Genomic DNA, 19757 nt, shown 5'->3' with positions numbered 1-19757 from the left:
TATGGGTCTACATGCAGCAGCCAAGCATAGACATACAAACAGGCCCAGTCACTGCACATTTTTAGCCTCAGAAAAGCCAAGTGTGTGCCACGGCGGGCCCTGTGAGGGCGTTTGTTAGATTATTAGCGGCACGATTACTACTTGGGGAAGTAATTGTCCCCAGGTGTTCTGAGTACTCCAAGCTTATTCTCCACCCCCATGATGCTCAACTGTAGAGATTAGGCTCAGGGTAAAAGCTCTTCCCTCAATGGAAGGAAGGGAAAAAAGAGGAGCAAACAGACACAAACACACTAAGTATGTGTAGCCAATACGCTTTCTGCTTTGCTTGAGCATGCTGTCCCTCTGGGCCCGTTGATCCAGGCGAAGAAAAGTCCTCCCTTTTCCCACAGGACCTGTAATACCTGCGTGATGAGTGCCACAGTGCTGCCAGCTGCAGCATCAACACTCATTCCCACCATCTCTATCCACCCCAAATAGAGAACACACAGGCCTGGTGGCAGCCATTGTAAAATAACTCAGAAGCTCTTTGCAGCCACCTGCTGTGCTTCATGTAATACAGCACTGACGGGAACCCAGTATTAGATTTTTTAAAAACCCTGTATGTGCTGTTTTGTGAAGATAATGTGCGTAATTACTAGGCTATATAATTGTATGTTGTATAGCTAGCACTTTATTTTATGAGTCTGTAATTTCTTAATAATGTCAAGGGCAATTTCATTCAATTAACAATCTAATGTATTACTAGGTACAGGGCAAATAGAGGCAAAAAATACGGTTTAGATCATTGTGTTGAGTTAAGGCTGTACTCAATTAAGGATTTGCACAGGAATTAAGTAGAATAAACTGCTCTATTTAAACTACATTTGTGTTCATTATTACTTTATAATTGATTTGAATGCAGTACCACCTAAACTAATTTACTTGCTGTTCTGAATATCCTCTTGCACTGATTACAAGTTGCTTTAGTTACAAAAGCTGATGTAATGTGATATTTGGACATTATTCAATTGTACACTTGCCTGTAAACTAATTTGTCAAATGTGCATGTTCAGCAAAGACTTTCTGGTTACACTAGGACATTATTATATTGGAAATATAAAACAAACAGTTAATTATAGCACATTATTAGCTCCTTTAAATAAAAATGAGAAACCATTGGACACAAAATGAAGTGTTAAAAGTCTAGAAATGTTTATTATTGGATCCCATCTGCCAGGTATGTGTGATTGCAGAGCATTGTAGTGTGCTAGAAATACAAGACATAAGCCTTGAGCTGTCAAGGATCTAAAATTGCTTGTCTACAGGGTTCAGAGCACACACTTGTGTATGCATGATGGGTCAAATGTCTTCCAACACAGTAACTCTGATTTTATAGTTGAGTTTTTGTGATGACTTAATTAGGTATACAAAGGTCAAAGGTCCTGACTTTGCATTTTGAATGAAGGCTTTAATGCTGCCGTTTAAATTATAGCTGCTTCATTAGTGGAAGAGTGCTTGTCATGGATGATTTACATTCTGCATATCAAATTGGCCATCTCAAGGAGAAAACAGCATCTCAGGGGTTCAAAAGATGATCTGGGATCAATTCTCCATGCTTTCACATTAACACTGGCATGGTTGTCTTTTGTGATTATTACTTAGTGCACACGACCATTAGCAGTGTGGTCTTTATTTCGCGTTTTCATTATAACTAAATGTGAATCTCACACAGCAGTAAATGACTCCTAACCATAGGTAATTCATGCAATTAATCCTTGAATGAGTCCAAAATAATGGGGCAAATGCAAGTCGGTCGAGAAATAATTGCTTTTTAATTTTTATTGTGTTGTGTTTTATTTGTACGTATGCAGAAAGGCCATCTGCAATGTACAGATAATTATTGCAAAGTATTTTAATATAATTAATATGCATATTTCATTTGTTCAACAAATCACATATAACACAATATAATACTATATTGTAAATTGCGGTCCATTTGTGTGACTGCGTGAAAGCACATGTCCCTTGACTTCATACTGTATTATTTAGCTCCCTCTGTGCCTTTAGGTCTTTGCTTGAGACTAATTAATCTTTCGGGAACTTGTAGATTTTTGTCTCCGTAACCGACATGTCGAGCTTCAGAAAAAAAGCTCAAAAGCCATAATTCCTCACACCCTTCATTTTGTTAATTAAGATTAATCAGTGCTAATTCACTATGGTAATTTGGAATGGAAAATGAGTGTGTAGACACCCCCCCCCGATCCTCTTTAAAAAAAAATTAAGCACAGCAGGAAGTAAAGCAACAACATGACATTTCTTAAGGATTCAGGTCTTTACATTAAAATTAGATGCCAATTTATAAACAGCCAGACCAAAGCTCTAACCTTAGAGAGACTACATTTAGAATTCGACAACACAATAGTAAGATGTTAAGCAAAATAAGGTTTTCAGTCGTCCGTGCTTCATTATTTGTATTCTGAAAATACAGCTGCATCACCTGCTGCTGACAAGTTCAGTAGGGTCACATTTGATCCTTTACTTCAAAATTAATGAAGACCGCCGGCACTGGCAGAATACCTGAGATGGTTTAAATCTTAGCCAAAAACAAAGCAACTGAATGATGTTAAATCTGATCATAATGTATTCCTTCTTTCCCTGCATTTGAACCACCCGTGAAAACAAGGCACACAATGAGCACCATTACCATCCAAATGCTAATCTAATGAGTGGCTGGGGAAATCTGACACGTTTGCACCCTGACAGAAGACTTATGCAAGCACAAGATCATACCTCAATGTGTGAATAATACCTCTTATAGTGCAAGCCTTTACTTTTAATAAATATGAGGGAGCATTGCACCAAAATAATCTCCTCCCCTTAATCAGTGGTGGGTTAATTGTAGGAAAGAATAGCTATTAGTTTGATTGTTCTACACTACCACACCTCAGAAACAAGAAGAAAACCGTGTCAGTATGTATTCCACCTTCTCAGCACGTGTCTGATGAACACCTCTATTACAATCATCTCGACTCACACTAGGACACGCTTCCCATCGTCAGATAATTAAGCTGATTTAGTCAAACTTGAGAACACAGAGGATGTGTGAGCGTAGTTCTGATCTAAATAACTTTCTTTAATTTGAGCATAAAGAACTTTGCGTCTACACGATCAGTGAGATTATATAGTAACATCAGTGTAATTTAGTAGAATTGTTAGGACATGTACAGCAGGAATAAAATAAATAAGTATATTGCAGGTTAACAGTGTAGGTTAATACAGGCAGACTGAATGAAGAACTCTTGGTTCAGTTCAGTTTTGGGAGTATTTAGTAGTTTCTTTTAGTCCTTTTAGTCCATTATTTTAGTTCTTCTTCATTCCCACCAGGTATCCATTGGCCGTACACGTACTCTCTGCTTATAGTGGTATTCCTTCAGGTGCTTTTTCAAAGCATTAGGAATGGGTAGCATGTTAATGCCATCATAGGTTGTGCAGCTGCTGGTGACCGCTCTGCAGATTTGTTGCAGAGTGAAGGGCTGTGTGCGATAGATGGGGTTCGACAGCAGGGGCTCGAAAAACATGCAGGAGTTGGGGTCCTTGTAGTGCTCCAGCAGCCCTGTAACGGTGGGAGCATGGAAGACACTGGGGTCATGCACGTCGAAGCTGAAATTGTGGTTCCACTGTTCAATGCGTGCATGGAGTGAGCGGCCGTAGCGGCGGAAGCTAACAGAGAACAGGTATCCCTCCTGGGCAGAGTCACGTAGCAGAAAGGTGCCTTCAGGCTTTCCCTCTAGCAACGTCTCGGCCTCGTAGCGGTCCATCACCCCCCAGTAACACGGGAGGTTCGTGATCTGAAGCAGGTCTGGAACCAAACAGTGGATGTAATCAATCTGAGTATGAATGCGGTAGCCATCGTGATGTTTGTGATCCTCGGTCGATGGAAGAATGGCTTTGGAGGGCACGTTGGTCGCTGTCACCTCTGGGTCAACCAGAGGGTCAGGGATAGGGTCACAGGTCTGGGAGGGGGCTGAAGAAGAGGCGGAGGCAACCACCTCATCCAGAGTGTCCAAACAGCTCTGCAGAAGGAGCTGGTGCTGCTGCTGTCTTTGGAGAAGGAGCTGCTGCTGCTGATGAACGGAGGCTCTCTCGGCCTCGGCTAACTCACTCATACCATGAGCCAGCTTGGGGCCGTGCTTGTACAGAGGGTTAATTTGGGCCGTCACCTCAAATGTGTGGATCTCTGCGTTGGGTGGTGGCTCGACGCCTTGTTCAATGCTGATGCGCCTGCGCTCTCGCAACCTGTCATCTACGTCCTCCACCACAGCAGCCATGGCCGAAGTCGGCGCACTGCACACGACTTCGGAATCAAGCACATGAGGCTGGGTGATGGGTGCTGTGTGTTGCTTAATAAGGTACCACTTCTGAGCCAGCTCTGATCCTACAGGGAAAGGGCACTCATCCAACATCAACTCACTGAGGTGGATCAGGCGCCTCGAGGATGCACAGGCAGCTGACGGTGAAGGAGCCTCTGGAGGTGGAGACGGAGACGGAGATGGAGAAGGTGGTGGTGCGGCTGCACTGTGAGTTTTTATTGGGAAACACTGTCCCATTGCATCTTGGATTTTTTGCCAGGGAGTGCGTGTGCTGCTTGACCCTCTACTCTCACTTTCGCCAGGTTTCTCTGGAGCAGAGCAAACTGTTCCCAGTCCAGGCCTGGCTGTTACCTGTTCTTGTCCTAGTAATGAGGCAGCGGCTTCCAAACCCTGCCATCTCCAACTCTCTTTCAAAGGAGAGGAGGAGGATTGGTCCCTGGTCTCTAGGTCACTCAACAGCTCACCATACTGAAAGCCATCACTGACAGGCCTCTCAGCTGCTGGTTCATAGGAAGCATGGCCTTTTTTCTTCCCCTTTCCACCTTTGCGTCCACTGCGTGCATCTCGTCTCTCCTCAGAACGGCTCTGTCTCACTTTGGGACGAGCCCCTCTCTCTCGATCTTTTCCTCGGTTTCCTGACTCCTTTGGTAATGACATGATAGATTATGTGATGAGAAAAACTGAAACGTGTTGCCAATGGGTGACTTGTAATTGCTGTTAGCTTTTGGCAGGAAGTTTCCAATCCACATCTCTAGTTTGAAGCTTCATCATCATTGTCCATGCATTGTGGTCACAGAGTAAAAACAACCTGGAAAACAAGGTAAGGGTAATTAACTTTTTGAGATAAAATAGTCATATTAATATGGATACACTTGAAAACTAGTGCTAACCCATCTGCCCTGATACAAATACTAACTTCCTGAAGGCCATGTTAATGTTTCAACATTTTAGAGGTGTTTTCTTTTTCTAAATAGCACATTTACATGATGGACTTCCGTGCTCCTGTTAATTAATGTGCATTGTCCCTTCTTAAATAAATAGATACAACTAGGCCTACATATGCGCTTGGCTGCTTGTTATACCATCTACTTCCTTTGAAAGTGTCATAAAAAAAGTTAGTTTTAAGGGTGACATTTTTTAGAAAGTTAATGAAAATCACGTAAAATGCACAGTTGTACAACGTTACGCCAGAGACCAACTCGCAGGTTACCAGAATATTTAGCTACCGGTATGAATTGGTATAAATTGAGAGAACTACATTGCTTATCAACTACGCTCTTCTCCTGAACAGGTTATGTCCTCTATTAAAAAACATTAGTATTTGCGATAAAAGGTGGACGGTCGATTAACAAATCCAAACTTTTAACGCTACAACCTAAGCTAACACTAGCAAGCGTCTGCTACTTGACAAACTCTCCAAGTACATAGATTGATCAAATTATAAATGTTCAAGCAATAACAATAACATTAGCTACCAGGCTAAAACCGAGCAGCTGTTCGGCTAAGTTAGCAGCAGCTAGCTATCTGCTAACTTGGGTAGGCTACTCATTGCTACAGGATAAAGTGTTACATTTTGTTGATGGCAACTTATATCTAGCTTTCACAAACATAACACAACATGTGTACAAACCTCAGCAGCTGTTGTAAAGTTTCCAGATGAAAAGGCTTCTCTTTATTCTTAGATAAACTAATGGCGTTAACAAAAAGGCGGCTTGATAAATGAACTCGGCTAAAATCGTGTAACCCGGAAGTAAAACTTAATTGTTGTAATATTAACGGGACATTAAGGATGTCTTTAATATGACATTTAAGACTAATACAAATAGCTTTTTTTTTTCAACTGCTAAAAGGCATGACAAGTGTAAAAAAGAAAGTAGACGAAAAGACAAACCACAACTGAAGTTGCAAAATAACTGAACCTCTTTATTTCGACTGTCAATGATCCGACGGATGCTGCACTTCAGACCATTCACACATGAGTGACAGTACAAAAGTAGAATAAGCATGGGATGCAAAAGGTTCATAAAATATTAGAAAATGTCAGGGTGTAATCAGAATTAAATATAAATTGTACAAGACAACTATCCAATGTAGCCTACATCTGGCTGCATCAATTCAATAACAATTAAGCCTGGCAGGGACTTTAACATGATCTTGGGACCACTTGGTAGACGTCTCCATGTGACACAGGCTCTGTACCTCCTAGTGGATGCTTGTGAAGTGCATTTCCCAACTCATTTCATGCATCAGTGGAATGTAAACATGGAGTAAACATATTCCTTGGCCTGTTATTAGTGTCAGTTTACTCAATCACATAATCTGTGGCTCAGATAAGCATCGTCATCCTCTGATGCGTCTTGATTCTGCAAGGACATTTACAGAAACCTGCCTCACTGTACCTGTCTTATTTTGCAGTAATATGTAGGCTGTACAAATCCACAGAGGCAATGAAAAGGATCATCTGAGCCATTTGTAACATAACATAATTGATATACAGTATAGTGAAGTTAAAAATAATATAGCCGAGTCTTAAAGTTGTCAGCATTGTTAACTCACTGAAGACGAGTGAGTGTGATGCTTTTAGTAAGTCAGATCTATCCAAGAGCCTGCTCTGAAGAAATCCTTGACTAGAACATTACTCAAGACCATTAAATTGATATATTAAGGATGCTGGAGCTGTGCATTTCAGGCACCACATGAACAGTTGATCACGACATGACAGCCAAAGTGCAATCACAAGGTGAGAAAAGCTATCTCTAGTCACCGTATGACCAGAAAAAGTAGGCGTTACATGCCCATACAGTTACCACTTGAAATGAACCTACTGAGGCTCATACACTCCATGAATTAGGGGGGTAGATGGCTTTCGGTTCAGGCTCTACCCAGCCATCTCGTGTGAGATGGCGTCAGTTCTTTAATGCGTTACATAGTGAGACAATGGAGTATTCATGACATCAGATAAAATGAATTGGGCATTATCCCAGGGATGTAAACATTGAAATTTAGGCGGTATAAACATACAACATTAGTTGCAAGATTTCTGCTTTAGTTGTTGGTGACACTGGGCCCCATCAACCACCATGTCCTCTATCTACAACAGTGCTGTATTAGTGTGGCAAAACATGCGATTATAGAAAATAAGCATAAGTTATCAATACCAAGGGAGAGTACAAAATACAATTGGAAAAGATATCTGTAAATAACCATCTTTACTAGACACACTCCGATGGCTGTGCTGAAATAAAACGTGAATGGTCATCCCTGCCTTATGATGCAATCCAAAAGTTAAGACCATATTACACATACATGCACCTCCGTTCTGCCACATTCAAAGACAGAGGCTGTATAAGACAAGTTTTTTTGATTCAACACTGATACCACATGATCATGTTAGGGTTCTGAGACTGAAACACATTGAGACACAAACAGAAAATATGGACATCATCAAGCACCTTGAAAAGAATGATTCATCAAATCGTCACGTTGGCCATTTGAGGAAGAGGGCACTGCAAGGGTGAAGCGCTGCGCTCCGGAGCATTTATTACAAGCTCAAGCTTCATTTACCAGAGCCAATCATAAGGTGGCCGGAGGGTTGAGATGGGTTTCATTTAGTTTTCTCGCCCAGCTTAAAGTGTAAATTGAAAACACTCTACCCTCCTCGCTTTTATCAGTTCAATATCAAATCAGCTCTCGCACAGCACAAACCTCACCAGCCCTTATTCACCCCTCTGGTGATTTTCCTCGGCACAAAATGGGATTCATCATCATCCACATAGTAGGGCATAAAATAACAGACAAATTGCAGCTGGCATAAATGATTCAGGCTGCTGTTCTTTTAAAAGAAAAATTATACCATTCTGTTGCACTTCACTACAAATAGCCTTTGCAAATTAACAATCACACAACCCTTCTCTTTGGCTTTGTAAATGTTTAGAGGAGGACAGTAGTCACTTCTTCTTTGACTATGTGTTCAGGGAAAATAACCAAGAGAAAAATGGTTGAATTACAAGCTTTACCTTAATCCTTTTGGTCCTCCTCTTGCCATGAAAACCAGTCCTCTAGAGAGGATAAAAGAATCAAGGAAAGAGTTCTAAGTTTCAACCAATACGAGCCATCACCTTAACACAAGCACTGCACTGGTTAGAGAACAATAAGGGTGGCAAGAAAGGGTATTGGTATCCGTTTCAATAACTGTCTACAAGTTGAACCTCAGTGTTTCCTAGGGCCAATTACAGTTTAGTGGATAATATCAGAGATCTTTTAATGAAAGTGCCTTACTTCTGGCTGGACATTTTCTGAATGTACTCATGTGGTGCAGGGGCTGTGGCTGTCAGTGTGTTCTGGAAAGAAGCCTTGCTCCAAGGCAGGAGGAAAAGAAGAGTAACTTGTAGGGCAGAGCCCGTTTAAGACAGCACCAATCCACCGCTTTTCTCTCAGACCACGGCAAACTGAGCCTCTGCACATCATGTCACAGTCCTGCAGGTGACATGGAGCAGTTTGCTTTTTTCTCTGTCCTGCAATATAATAATCATCTGTATTCCATTTTTAATAAACTTAGTTGTATATAATAAAGTACAAAAATATTAGAGAACATATACACAGTTTTTTTGTCATTTTGTAGTGACTGCTTTGCCTGGTTTTCTTAAGCATACGTATATCTTTGTGCTGGGTGATGAGGAACTGAACAGGCCTCAACTGAAGTGTATTTTTTTTATTTCTTCCTTTCATATCGTTGATGTCCGGTCTGTTCCATCTGAGGAGGAGATTGGAAATAAACATGTTTCAAGACATTTACAATCAGAAAATATATTGCACCATATACACGTTACCCTTAAGAGGAATGGAATAATTCTAGTCCCTTTTCTCCCAGGAGCAAAAGTATGTTATTGATGTCGTTTTATGTGTCCATTAATTTCTTACATTTATTGAATGCACTTGGATGGCATGTCGGCCATTGAACACATCATATTTCTAGATAAATAGCAGCTCTTTCCCCACATTGGCAAACCATAACACTAACCTCTTCTCAAATTACTTTGTGGCTATTGTCGTCAACATGTCTTCCTCTACAATGGCTGTTTATGTTATTGAAAGGAGGTTTGATGCTATTTCCTTTAAAAAGCAAAACATGAAGTATGATAGCATGTCTTTTATTTACCACTGCTGTTTGTGGATACATTCCAGTGTCCTTAATAATTGATCTTAGACATCTAGAAAGAAAGCTAAACTAGGCTAAACTATAGATATCTCAGTAACCTCATCTGTCTCTATGACATAAAAGGGAAATACATAAAGTGGACTCTCTTATATTATATAAACATTATTGCAACAGGGATACTTTTCTGTGTCAGTCACACAACACTAGAGAGAAGTAAAGTAATACAGAGCTACTAACCCTTAAACTTGTATGACACAATAATGCAAATGTTGTACTTTAGATACACCATATAATGTTCAGAGATAAGTGTATGTCTCAGCAAGAGGACCCATACCGTGACTTGACTAACGACATTATTCCGATGTTATTTTTTTCCCGATGTTATTAATAATTAATAAACAAATGTAATGAATTAAATATGAATGATAAAAGTCAACAAACTTTGACCAAGCTAGTATGTCTTCCTGATGGACACAAATCCCTCACTAAATTATTTTCTTTCATGGCCTACTTAATGGACTGACTTTGGTGTTGTTGTGTAGTCGGTAGCTTTAGCAGCGGGCTGCTGGGGACACTTACCCCCTAAGGCATGCTCCGTCATACTGAGGCATAGTGACTCCAATGTGGGGTTGATCTCCAGGTCTGCACCGGGAACTTGGCATTCTAAGGGGAGGAGGACAAAAGGAAAGAAGATTTAGGTTTGTATGACAGTCAGGAATGCCATTCAGTCTGTTGATTTAGCGCTCTAAATTCACTAAATCATAGTTGAATATGTATCAAAGTAAAAGTCATTAATTTGATGATTTACCTGGAAAAAAAAATATTATTATCTTGTTTAAGTGAAAATATCCTGTACCCATTTGCTGAAGAACTCCTATTAAGTTAATTTCATATTTTATAACTCATTGCATTCCATTTTGCTGTAAATTACTGCTTTATTTTATTGCTATTTAACTATATTTTATTACAGTGTCCTTAAAGATTTTTTGTTTTATATGGAGATTCTTTCTTTTATATTTTATGTATGCACCATGACATCAAGTCAAATTCCTCATATGTGTGAACCTAACTGGCAATAAACCCGTTTCTGATTCTGATTCTGATTCTAATGTTCAAACAATTCTCTGACCCGATTATGCTCATTACCTGGGGATTTGGTTCTGTGTCACACATACAGTTGAATCTGCCACATAACAGTACAGAGTAGTCATCAACGAGTGCTTCACAACAACATACAAAATATGTAAGGAAAATACAAAACAACAGACAGAAAATGCAGACGTCAAGCTACTCCACCAAAGCTAAGAAAAAGCAAGTCTAATAAAAAAAAGTCCTTGGCTGCAGTTTTTTGTGTCCACAGACCAAATCGGAGGGATTTTCCAGTTTCGGGGGCTACAACTTCAAAAAGCACAGTCGCCTTTGGTCTCAGGCGTGGAGCAAGGAACACCTAGAAAACCCTGATCTGAGACCTGCTGCTGATGTGAGGCTGCAGCAGCTCTTTAATGTCTGCAGGCGTCTGACCGTGCAATAATAATAATAATAATAAAGCAGAACAACTGAAGTCAACAGTGCTGACACACTGCTAAAGCTACAGGCAGCAGTTGTACATCAACTATATAACCACATTCATTTCAATCAATTAACAGGGAGAATGACATATGTGATATATTATCAAAATGTTCTGTTAATGTTGTTACGACTTTGCAGTTACTATAGTTACTCCCAAATTCAGACACTATCAATCGAACACAGTAGTAAACACAAAGTTTTCCAACACAGTCAGTCATTCTAATGTCCCTTAGGGTGGGGTTACCTTTGTTGTGAATCAAGTAAAATAAAACTTAGTTTGAGGTTGTTTTTGTAATCATTTGTTCACTGTGTTTATTCTTGTACTGATATCTGTTGTAAAGAGTGTGTATCAGTGTGGTGCATTTCTACTGCTAAAAATGCTTTTTAAACATTCAACTAGAGCAAAACCACCAAGCCTAGCTAGGAAAAAAATTATGATTTCACCTAAATAATGAAAAGGGGTTATAGATAAGCAACACATAGGAATCGCTGGTCCGGTAACATTTGTACATTGTGGCAAAGACTACAGAAAATTCAAACGAAAACAAGGGCAGGAACAGACTTTGGTTACATACGCCCATGTAAGTAAAAAGCAAAAGAGGCCTGACCTCATACATACCTTGCTGCTGGAACATGAGCATGGTTTGAGGGGAGGTGTGGACAGGGAGTGAGTGTGTCCGCTGCACGGAGCTGCGACTCTGGCTTGGCATGCTGTTACTGCCCCCAGGGTTGGCAAACCACAGGTTCTGTAGAGGAAAACAACAAGTTCTCATTACTCAAATGCCACTCATCCTGGGAGGACCTTTCTTATCTCTCACCTAAGTCATTACAGAGAAACTCTTCAAGGTATGATAAAGATTCAATCAAAATGTGATCCCTAACTGTCTTAACTGCCAAAGTCTCCCGTTTGTCTCACTTGTTTTTCAGAACAAATGTTTACTAAGGCCTGTTTTGTCTCCTTGGGCATGACATTATGCAGATTTCAAATAAAGGAGTGGAAATATTGAAATCAGGTTAGTGCTTTCAGTTGTCTAGTCCGCTTTAAGCACAAAGGGTTTTAATTCAAATAAAAAAATCACCAAACAATAGATAAAATATGACATCACTGCTAGATCCGATCTGTTTCGCTAGACGTGGCACAGACTGGGGTTAAACTGCTCGTCCATTGGCACCAATACTGACTTGTCTCCCCTGGCCTGCCAGCGCAGGATTAGTGAGTGTGTGGCGTGGGGATGCTCCCCCTATCCCGCCGGGACTCAGCAGACCGATGCGCCCGGCTGGGAGTCCACGAGAAGCCATCTGGAACGCCCTTTGCCCCCGCCGCCCTACCACTCCACTCACAGAGCCTGCTGTGGGGAGGGAGTTGGACCCATAGGTCCAGCTAGAGCAAAAAAACAAGCAAACGGGAACATACATTAGCAATCCATGTAAGACAACTGTCACCTAAAATGATAGTTATTCTATGAATTTGGAAGTGGGAGTGAAAGAGATCAAAGTTAGACAGTAGGGATGGGTGCAGAGAAATGTAACATTCATAAGTTCTGACATCTCCCCTGCTGGAGAGGGAGATCAAAGGCAGAGAGGGCAGGCAGACTCTCACCCTTTCTGTCGGTACACAGGCATGTCCAGCATAGCTTTCCGAGGGAACAGGCGAAGCAGTTTGAGGACCTGCTGCTTCCAGGAGACCAGCCTTTTCTTGTGAGTTTCTGTGAAAGCCTGACATTGAGTAAAAGAGACAGCAGAAGAATAAAGGCGTCAGATTTTCAAAGAGAATGAACAGGGTATTAAGCAACATTTGTATTCCTCATCTCAAAAGAAAAAATGGAGATGATAACAAGATTCTATAATACTGAATTGCATGTAAATGTGTCTTTATGTAATTTAAATATGATTCATTGTAGTGTCCGACTACTAGAGGCCTTTAAAACAATTGCAACACACATACTTGCATAATTCAGCAGAAAAAAAACCTTCAGGTTCTCACCTCATGAATCAGACACTTCTCAATGAGCTGAAGGTAACAGCTGATGTTCTCCTCATCTGGCCTGGACACCAGCAGCTGGGTGCACACTGAAACAAAAAATCCAGGGTTTATATTAATTCTATAATGTTATGTGTTTTTGTCCCGAACCATTCGGTACAGGGCATTTGGTTTGGCGTTCCACCCTCAGTTCTGTACACTCTGTGACTTAAACTGTCAATACAGTATTTAGGTCTATTACACCGCCACAAAATACTTTCTAGATGCAAGTTTTACCTGAAAAGCTTCGCAGAGCACCAGTTGTCCTTTAGCAGCTTCAGCATGCTTTCAACAATTCAACAATTTGTTAGGAACTGAATAATGATATGGTTAAAATAAAGTGGTGAATGTCTGTGGATATACTTCATTCCTTTATTAACAAAGACATTGCAGGAAAGTGTCAGTTACCTAAATAAAATCAAACTGAATGGCTAATAATAAATGAAACATTATTTTCTGCATTTCTTTGTGTTTTTGTAAACCAAAATAAATACTGAACATTGACCTCAAAACCAGGGCAACCCAAGAAGTGTGTGTACCATGACAACCCCCCCTGTTTATGTATTCATGTCTATAAAGTAAACCTGGATCTGGAAGGTGGATATGGATAATTAATATAGCACTTGGCATGCGTTTTATGTTGAATGCTGACAAAATGATAAAATGCCTGAATAGTTTTATTACAGTATTTTACTATGTTGTTTATTGTGTCTTACGTGTGTTGTCAAAGAGCACTTTATAAAGACAGATGACAACTCCCTTGGAAGTCTACAATCTAAGTGTGATCAAATTCATTATGGGAAAAAACATCTTACTCTTACCTTTACCCATGACCCGGGTGAACTGTCCTGCAATGTCGCCGTCTGAGATGGGTGTGGCTGAGGAGTCTCCGTCACAGGAGGGGGGGTTGTGGGACTGGAAGCCCTCAGTCTCTTTGTCTGCTCCTGTTTTATTGGCGTCTGTCGAGGAGGTGGCTGAGTCTGAGGCCATGGCTGCGTCCAGGAGCATCTGTGCTGCGCTGGGGGGGCAGTAGACCTTGATGGGTGTGGTGATGATCTGCTGTAGCTCCTGGAGAGCATTACGCAGGTTTCCCCCTTCCAAGATATCCTGCCGTGAGATGACAACATTAGTGGCACATACTGCGTCGGTTATTCAGAGGTCAATTTGGGGTTACGGGATTTTAGACTCGTTGACAGCATACACTTTCTTTACCTATAGACAGAATGGAAGTATCTCAAGTGTCACGTAATCCTCAACAAGTACATACTCAAGTACGACAAGCACAAATTAATTCAAACAAAACACGTTTGCCCTTTTTCTTAGAAAGGGAAGAGCATCATCCTCCCACTTGAATTACCTTTTCTAAAGACTTGAGCACACTCTGCCTCTCTCGCAGTTTCTGGATACTCAGGGCGATCTTATGCCGCGCTCCTTTAGTGACGTTCTAAGACGGGGAGAGAAAGTAACAAGTTGCCGTGAGAAGCAGGGGAGTTATCCCTTGTGGGAACACTGTGCAGTTTATACAGTTACTAAATAACAAACCTAATCACCATTTGTTTCATTAAAGCCAAGGGCCAGAGGCAAAATCCACCATTTGTATGTTTGACAGGCTCCATATAACTGTGGGGTGCGTTGGTTAATTTCATGCCTCATTGAGAGTGGATGTATCATGAGGTTAGAGGCCCATAATGTTCACAATTGATAAGGAGGGTGGAGTAATCAAAGCCCAGCCCCAGTGTATATAAAAAGGAGGCTTAAAAACCTGTGACTCCAGGTGGTGTTCATTGAGAATCATCATCTCGTCATAGTTCATCTGGGAGAAAAGTGATGCATATTTATGGAGGCGGAGACTCTTCAACCAACCAGGAACATCTAGAACAAAAAAAATGCAATGTTACATTTCGGCTAATATTACCACAGCTGTGGACTGTGCGTGGTTTTGTGAGCACCATTGGCTGAGTTAGGCGATGAATTCTGACCTTTCATGCCACTGCTATCCTCGTTGAAGGTGTTGCGAGCGGAGCCTTGGTCTTCAGTCTGCTCACTGCCAGAGGAGGCTACACTGCTCTGGGGTGAAAGGGGCGCATGGTCTAGAATGTAGTTCTGCCGGCCCCCTATATCCTCATGGGTAACCCACTCAGAGCCACAAGCCTGGGGACTGGAAGGAATAACGGACATGGACTTCTTCAGAGGGCTAGGCTGCATCTGCCCACCCAGACCTGGGAATAGAAACAATTAATATATGAGAAACAATCGAAATGCTGATGAGAAAAATTAAGGAAACTATTACACTATAAAACATTTACAAAAATGGTACATACTGTTAGCACAACAGAGGATGTCTAGAATGGCTTAAACACTGGTACAAAACTATTTCCTTGTGTTTTTACCAAATTTGAAAAATAACATCACCTGTGTTATTGCTGTTTATGGGAGAGGACATCCCGCCCGGGAAAGGCATGTGTCCGTTCTGGCCTGCTGGAGATGTGCTGGATGAAGGGGACTGGTCGTGCCAGGCGTGGCCCGGGTCCAGAGACTCAGCAGAGCTGGGCCATTCATCTGAGCCTTGGCGAGGGTGGTAGGGGCTAGATGGGGGCCGGGGGGCGTAGCCACTGGATAGGTGCTCCTCCAGGTGGTTTAGCCACATCGCCAGAGAGGTGCGGTCATCCAGTGTGGTGGCAGGATGGATGAGCGCGTAGGACAGCAGCTGCCGGCTTTCTTCCACAAACAGGCTACTCTCAATAGTGTGACTTAACACCTTCTGCAGCAGCTTCATGTACTCACACTTGGCCTCGCTGTTGCGTGGCTGCAGCAGAGGCAGATGGGACAGCAGCAAGGACACAACCTTCTCTTTTGGCTCTTGATGCCACTGGCTGACAATTGCTATTTACAAAAGGGAATACAGAGAGATTCACCAGCAATTCATATTTTAGTAGTGGTTGAATATCGGCATTTTTTCATTTAAGAAGAAGAAACTTCTAATAATGCTTCATCAACAGAGATCATTAAATATATATAACAAAACACTCACTAATAATAAACTCTCATATACCTGCATTGTTGGCCTCAGCTTCTAGGATGTGTATCTCTGTGCAGTCTGCCAGCCAGTGTTCAAGGCAGATGTGTAAGAAGCGAGCTTGGGTGCGCGACACCCTCTTCAGGAGGGACAACAGTGCCACCGTCTGTTCACACTCATTCCAGCCCTTGAACCAATCTGTGAGGATACCTACCTGATCCCGGAACATCATGGCGTGTCTCCCTGGTCGGGAGAACAGTAACGTGTGGCTGGGCTGGGGGATACTGGAAAGACTGCTCTCTTAGACGCAGACAGGATCAGTCCCACCCCGCACAGCGGGGTCGTATTTGCAACAGTCCTGGGATCCCCTCAGACTGGACCGAGGGGCCCTCACATGGTTCACGTGCAGAAAGAACTGCAGACAGGTGGCAGTGTAGATTATTGGTAAGATATCCTAGGATGGATGGCTTATAGTGTGTCAATCGTGGTTGGTTGTGCCACAAACAGGAAAAGCTTTGTTTTTCACTCTAGCATGTTCAGGATCACATCATCTGTGCCCTATTGAAATAAAAGAACAGAGAGAAACATTTCAGATGGCAATAAGCGCATTTTTCTAAATTAAATGAATAACCTTAACCAACCAAATATCTAGACATTATACACCCATTCAATCCAAATGTGATTACTTTTTTTCTTTTTTATGTAAATCAATTTAGCATAATACCAACCACACTTGTATATATACAAACAAGTAAACATGAGTCCTTTGACAAATAAAGAATAGTCTTGTTTGGGCCTATTTTTAGACCAAAAGCCGCAAAACAAAAAAAGTGTTCTTGAGTGATAGAACATCAGGCTTAGTGGGTGACAGACGGATTGCACAGTACGTAGGATAATATGACACACAACAACAATATAGGACACACATAAATGCTTTAACATGTTTATGATGAGCAAACAACTAATATTACTTAAAGTTTTAGAACGCTGTCATACAGCATTGACTTATTCAAATCAGAATAGGAAATATAACACATATCAGTTATAACTTTAACTGTAAGGGTGTTACTTGAGGTAAGCTTTTGGTAAACTACATCAATGCATATAGATTCGATCCTGATAACAAAGCTCGAGTCATATGAAAATATAAGTCATTCACAAAAGCTGTTTGCACAGTAAAGGCCATTACCAGAGTCATGCTTAAGGCAACACCAAAATGGGCTGCTTTCAAAAGAATGATGTGGTGACAACCACTTGTGACTTTTACAACCACTTGTGCCTTTTATTTATAACAGCTTTATAGAATTCACTATGTATATGCTAACCGGCAATGGTATGCTAACGTTACATGCCAAAACTATATACTCAAAACACTTCTAAATGCAGCACCTGTAACATAATGTGCTAAAATTGTGATTAAAGAACAAACATAAGGGCCTGTGTATTAGGTTCAGCAGACTGTTGTTATCATTATATCTGCGAAGTTTATTGAGTTGAAACAGGCTAATATTACACCGGGCAGGCTAGCATTAGCAGTTAGCCAGATTTAGCTTAGTGCAGTGATGTTACCCTCGAGTCATACAACACATCACGCCGTTCAAACCTTTTTATAGCAGAAGTAATGTTAAATATTTCGGTGTCTCGCTTTACCACGCCAAAAATCAAGTGACCACCCGAGGCCTCATAAAGTCAAACTCGTATCAGAGAGCTGTCGCGCTCGTTTTAACGTCGGGATGAGTTGCTTTAGTATTTAACAGTTAAGGTGAGATGTTTTGTGTCATTAATGTAACCAAACAAAATACATATAATAAAAACAGAAACATCCTTAAACCAGCTAACAGTTTTGTATCATGATCTCAGATTTATTGGATTTAATCCATCTATACAAATGCAATACAAAGGGCTTGTCCAGCAGGTGTCGCCATTTTGACTAATAAAAGCTTCGAAACAGTAAACCTTTTTCAACACACAATTGCTTCATAGTTATTCAATGCTGCAAAAATCTTATTTTCACACGTCATAAACTTGGTTAGCTACGCCAGCGTTAAGGGTTTCAATCGTTGTATTGTTTATTCTCGTTAAAGCTATTGCTGCCCATTTTCTCCGTATCGTAGCGTTACTTCTGTTTAGCGGTGCAAACAGGGACATTAGGACGCAGTTTTAGTCGTCAGCATGTTGCAGCTAGTTAACTCGCTAAAGTTGTTTGAGTTATGATAATCCATAAACAGACTCAAAAGGTGTGTTGTTTACCTTTGTCAGTTGTCACTGGTTGGCGAGCTAGGCTAAAGTGCTAATGCATAGCTAGCTCGACGGTAGGGTAGGGATAGCTAAGAGCTAGCGCTAGCTTCTTAGCTAGCAAGTTTTGCTATTAGATGCAATAATGTTAGCTTAGCTGAAAGAGGCGTTGATTTCGATCCCATTCGAGGTATCCCTTAAGGATATTCCTTTACAGCGGCAAGCTCCCGGGGTTTCAAACAGGCCATGGTAAAGAATGTATGTACAAAAGGTTTATTGCAATGCAGAAAATTAAGAGTGTACGCCTGGAGAAATCTACTTCGATTTGAGTTGACGCAAGACGTAAGTACAACGTCATACGTCTGGACGGTACGTAATGTTTTGTTCCGCCCACTGTCTGGTAAATAAAGAGCTCCTACCCTGACATAAAAAAAATATATAAAGCATAACTATGTTCCATGTTCATGAGTTAGGGGAAATTAAGTAAACACATGTCTCTGTTTTTGTATAAGTAGGCATGGTCAACTTATGTATATGTGCATGTGCATATCTATAGATATACCTCCTGGTAAGAAAGGTTTCATGTGAGGTTTTCTTTGGTAAATAACATGGCTTTTTTTTATCCTATCTATAAGTCCAAAACATGTTAGGAAGTCCTGAACAATTTCTATTGGATGTCCCCAAAGCCCATGGGATTGTCTTTAATTTGCAATGTAAAACCTTAAGATATTTGATTTGTAACAGCATAAATTTCCTCACTCTTCATTATAATTGTAATATCATTTCTATTATAATTTCCTGATAAGGAGATTGAACCCCAGACTCTTCTACTAACGGCAAACCCCTTTATGCTTGATGGACTAATATTTGTGCCGGTTTGCTGCTGATCTACAAATTGGTTTTGACACCAGATTAAAAAACGTCGTGTTTATTATGTCGTGGAAATTAAAAGAGCGAACGAGGGACTCATTTTGGACATTACTGCAGCTAACTAGACAAGATCATTTTAGGAATTAGGATAAAGATACATTTCTCCATTAAGTAGATGCTGTTGAGGATGCATCAACAGCAACTATATCAAGGAAACAAACTGCTGTCTCATTAGTCTGAATGGGTTAGAATCAAATGTCTTCTAGTCACATCATTTGTCACAGTAGGTGTTTGCCTTCAGCTGTCAGTAGCCTTGACACAGAACACACAGATGTGAACGGCACCTGCTGTGAGATCACTGACTGGGGTGTGACCAGAGCTGCAACATGAATAAAGTGTTCACCACTAGAGAGCAGTAACTACACCCAACCTTTATGGAGATGTTTTACTTTTCTACTACATACATCTATATATTTTTACTCTCGTGTAAATGTATTGTATCATTTTTTGCGAAAGGATATGACAAAACGTTGTGCTATA

At 41.0% G+C, this 19757-nt stretch overlaps 2 protein-coding genes across 2 annotated transcripts; both read right to left on the bottom strand.

Annotated features, from left to right (window-relative positions):
- Window positions 1-1792: 1792 nt before the first annotated feature.
- Window positions 1793-6128, bottom strand: socs9 (suppressor of cytokine signaling 9). The gene is made up of 2 exons (XM_079679218.1): window positions 5980-6128; window positions 1793-5157 (listed from the first exon to the last, which is right to left on the bottom strand). Exon 2 carries the CDS (start codon window positions 5004-5006, stop codon window positions 3351-3353), a length of 1656 nt encoding a protein of 551 aa, XP_079535344.1. The 5' UTR covers window positions 5007-5157; window positions 5980-6128; the 3' UTR covers window positions 1793-3350.
- Window positions 6129-6246: 118 nt separating this feature from the next.
- On the bottom strand, window positions 6247-18688 carry samd4b (sterile alpha motif domain containing 4B). The gene is made up of 13 exons (XM_079679217.1): window positions 18363-18688; window positions 16149-16670; window positions 15509-15979; window positions 15076-15315; window positions 14859-14968; window positions 14454-14540; window positions 13918-14203; window positions 13061-13146; window positions 12677-12792; window positions 12259-12457; window positions 11696-11822; window positions 10087-10170; window positions 6247-9102 (listed from the first exon to the last, which is right to left on the bottom strand). The coding sequence occupies exons 2-13, from the start codon at window positions 16342-16344 to the stop codon at window positions 9074-9076; spliced, it is 2031 nt and encodes a 676-aa protein (XP_079535343.1). The 5' UTR covers window positions 16345-16670; window positions 18363-18688; the 3' UTR covers window positions 6247-9073.
- Between the last annotated feature and the right edge of the window lie 1069 nt (window positions 18689-19757).

Source organism: Notothenia rossii (assembly GCF_949606895.1).
Source record: "Notothenia rossii genome assembly, chromosome: 4".
Taxonomy (NCBI): domain Eukaryota; kingdom Metazoa; phylum Chordata; class Actinopteri; order Perciformes; family Nototheniidae; genus Notothenia; species Notothenia rossii.
Note: the sequence above shows the minus strand (reverse complement) of the source record. Positions and strands in the feature narration are given on the sequence as shown.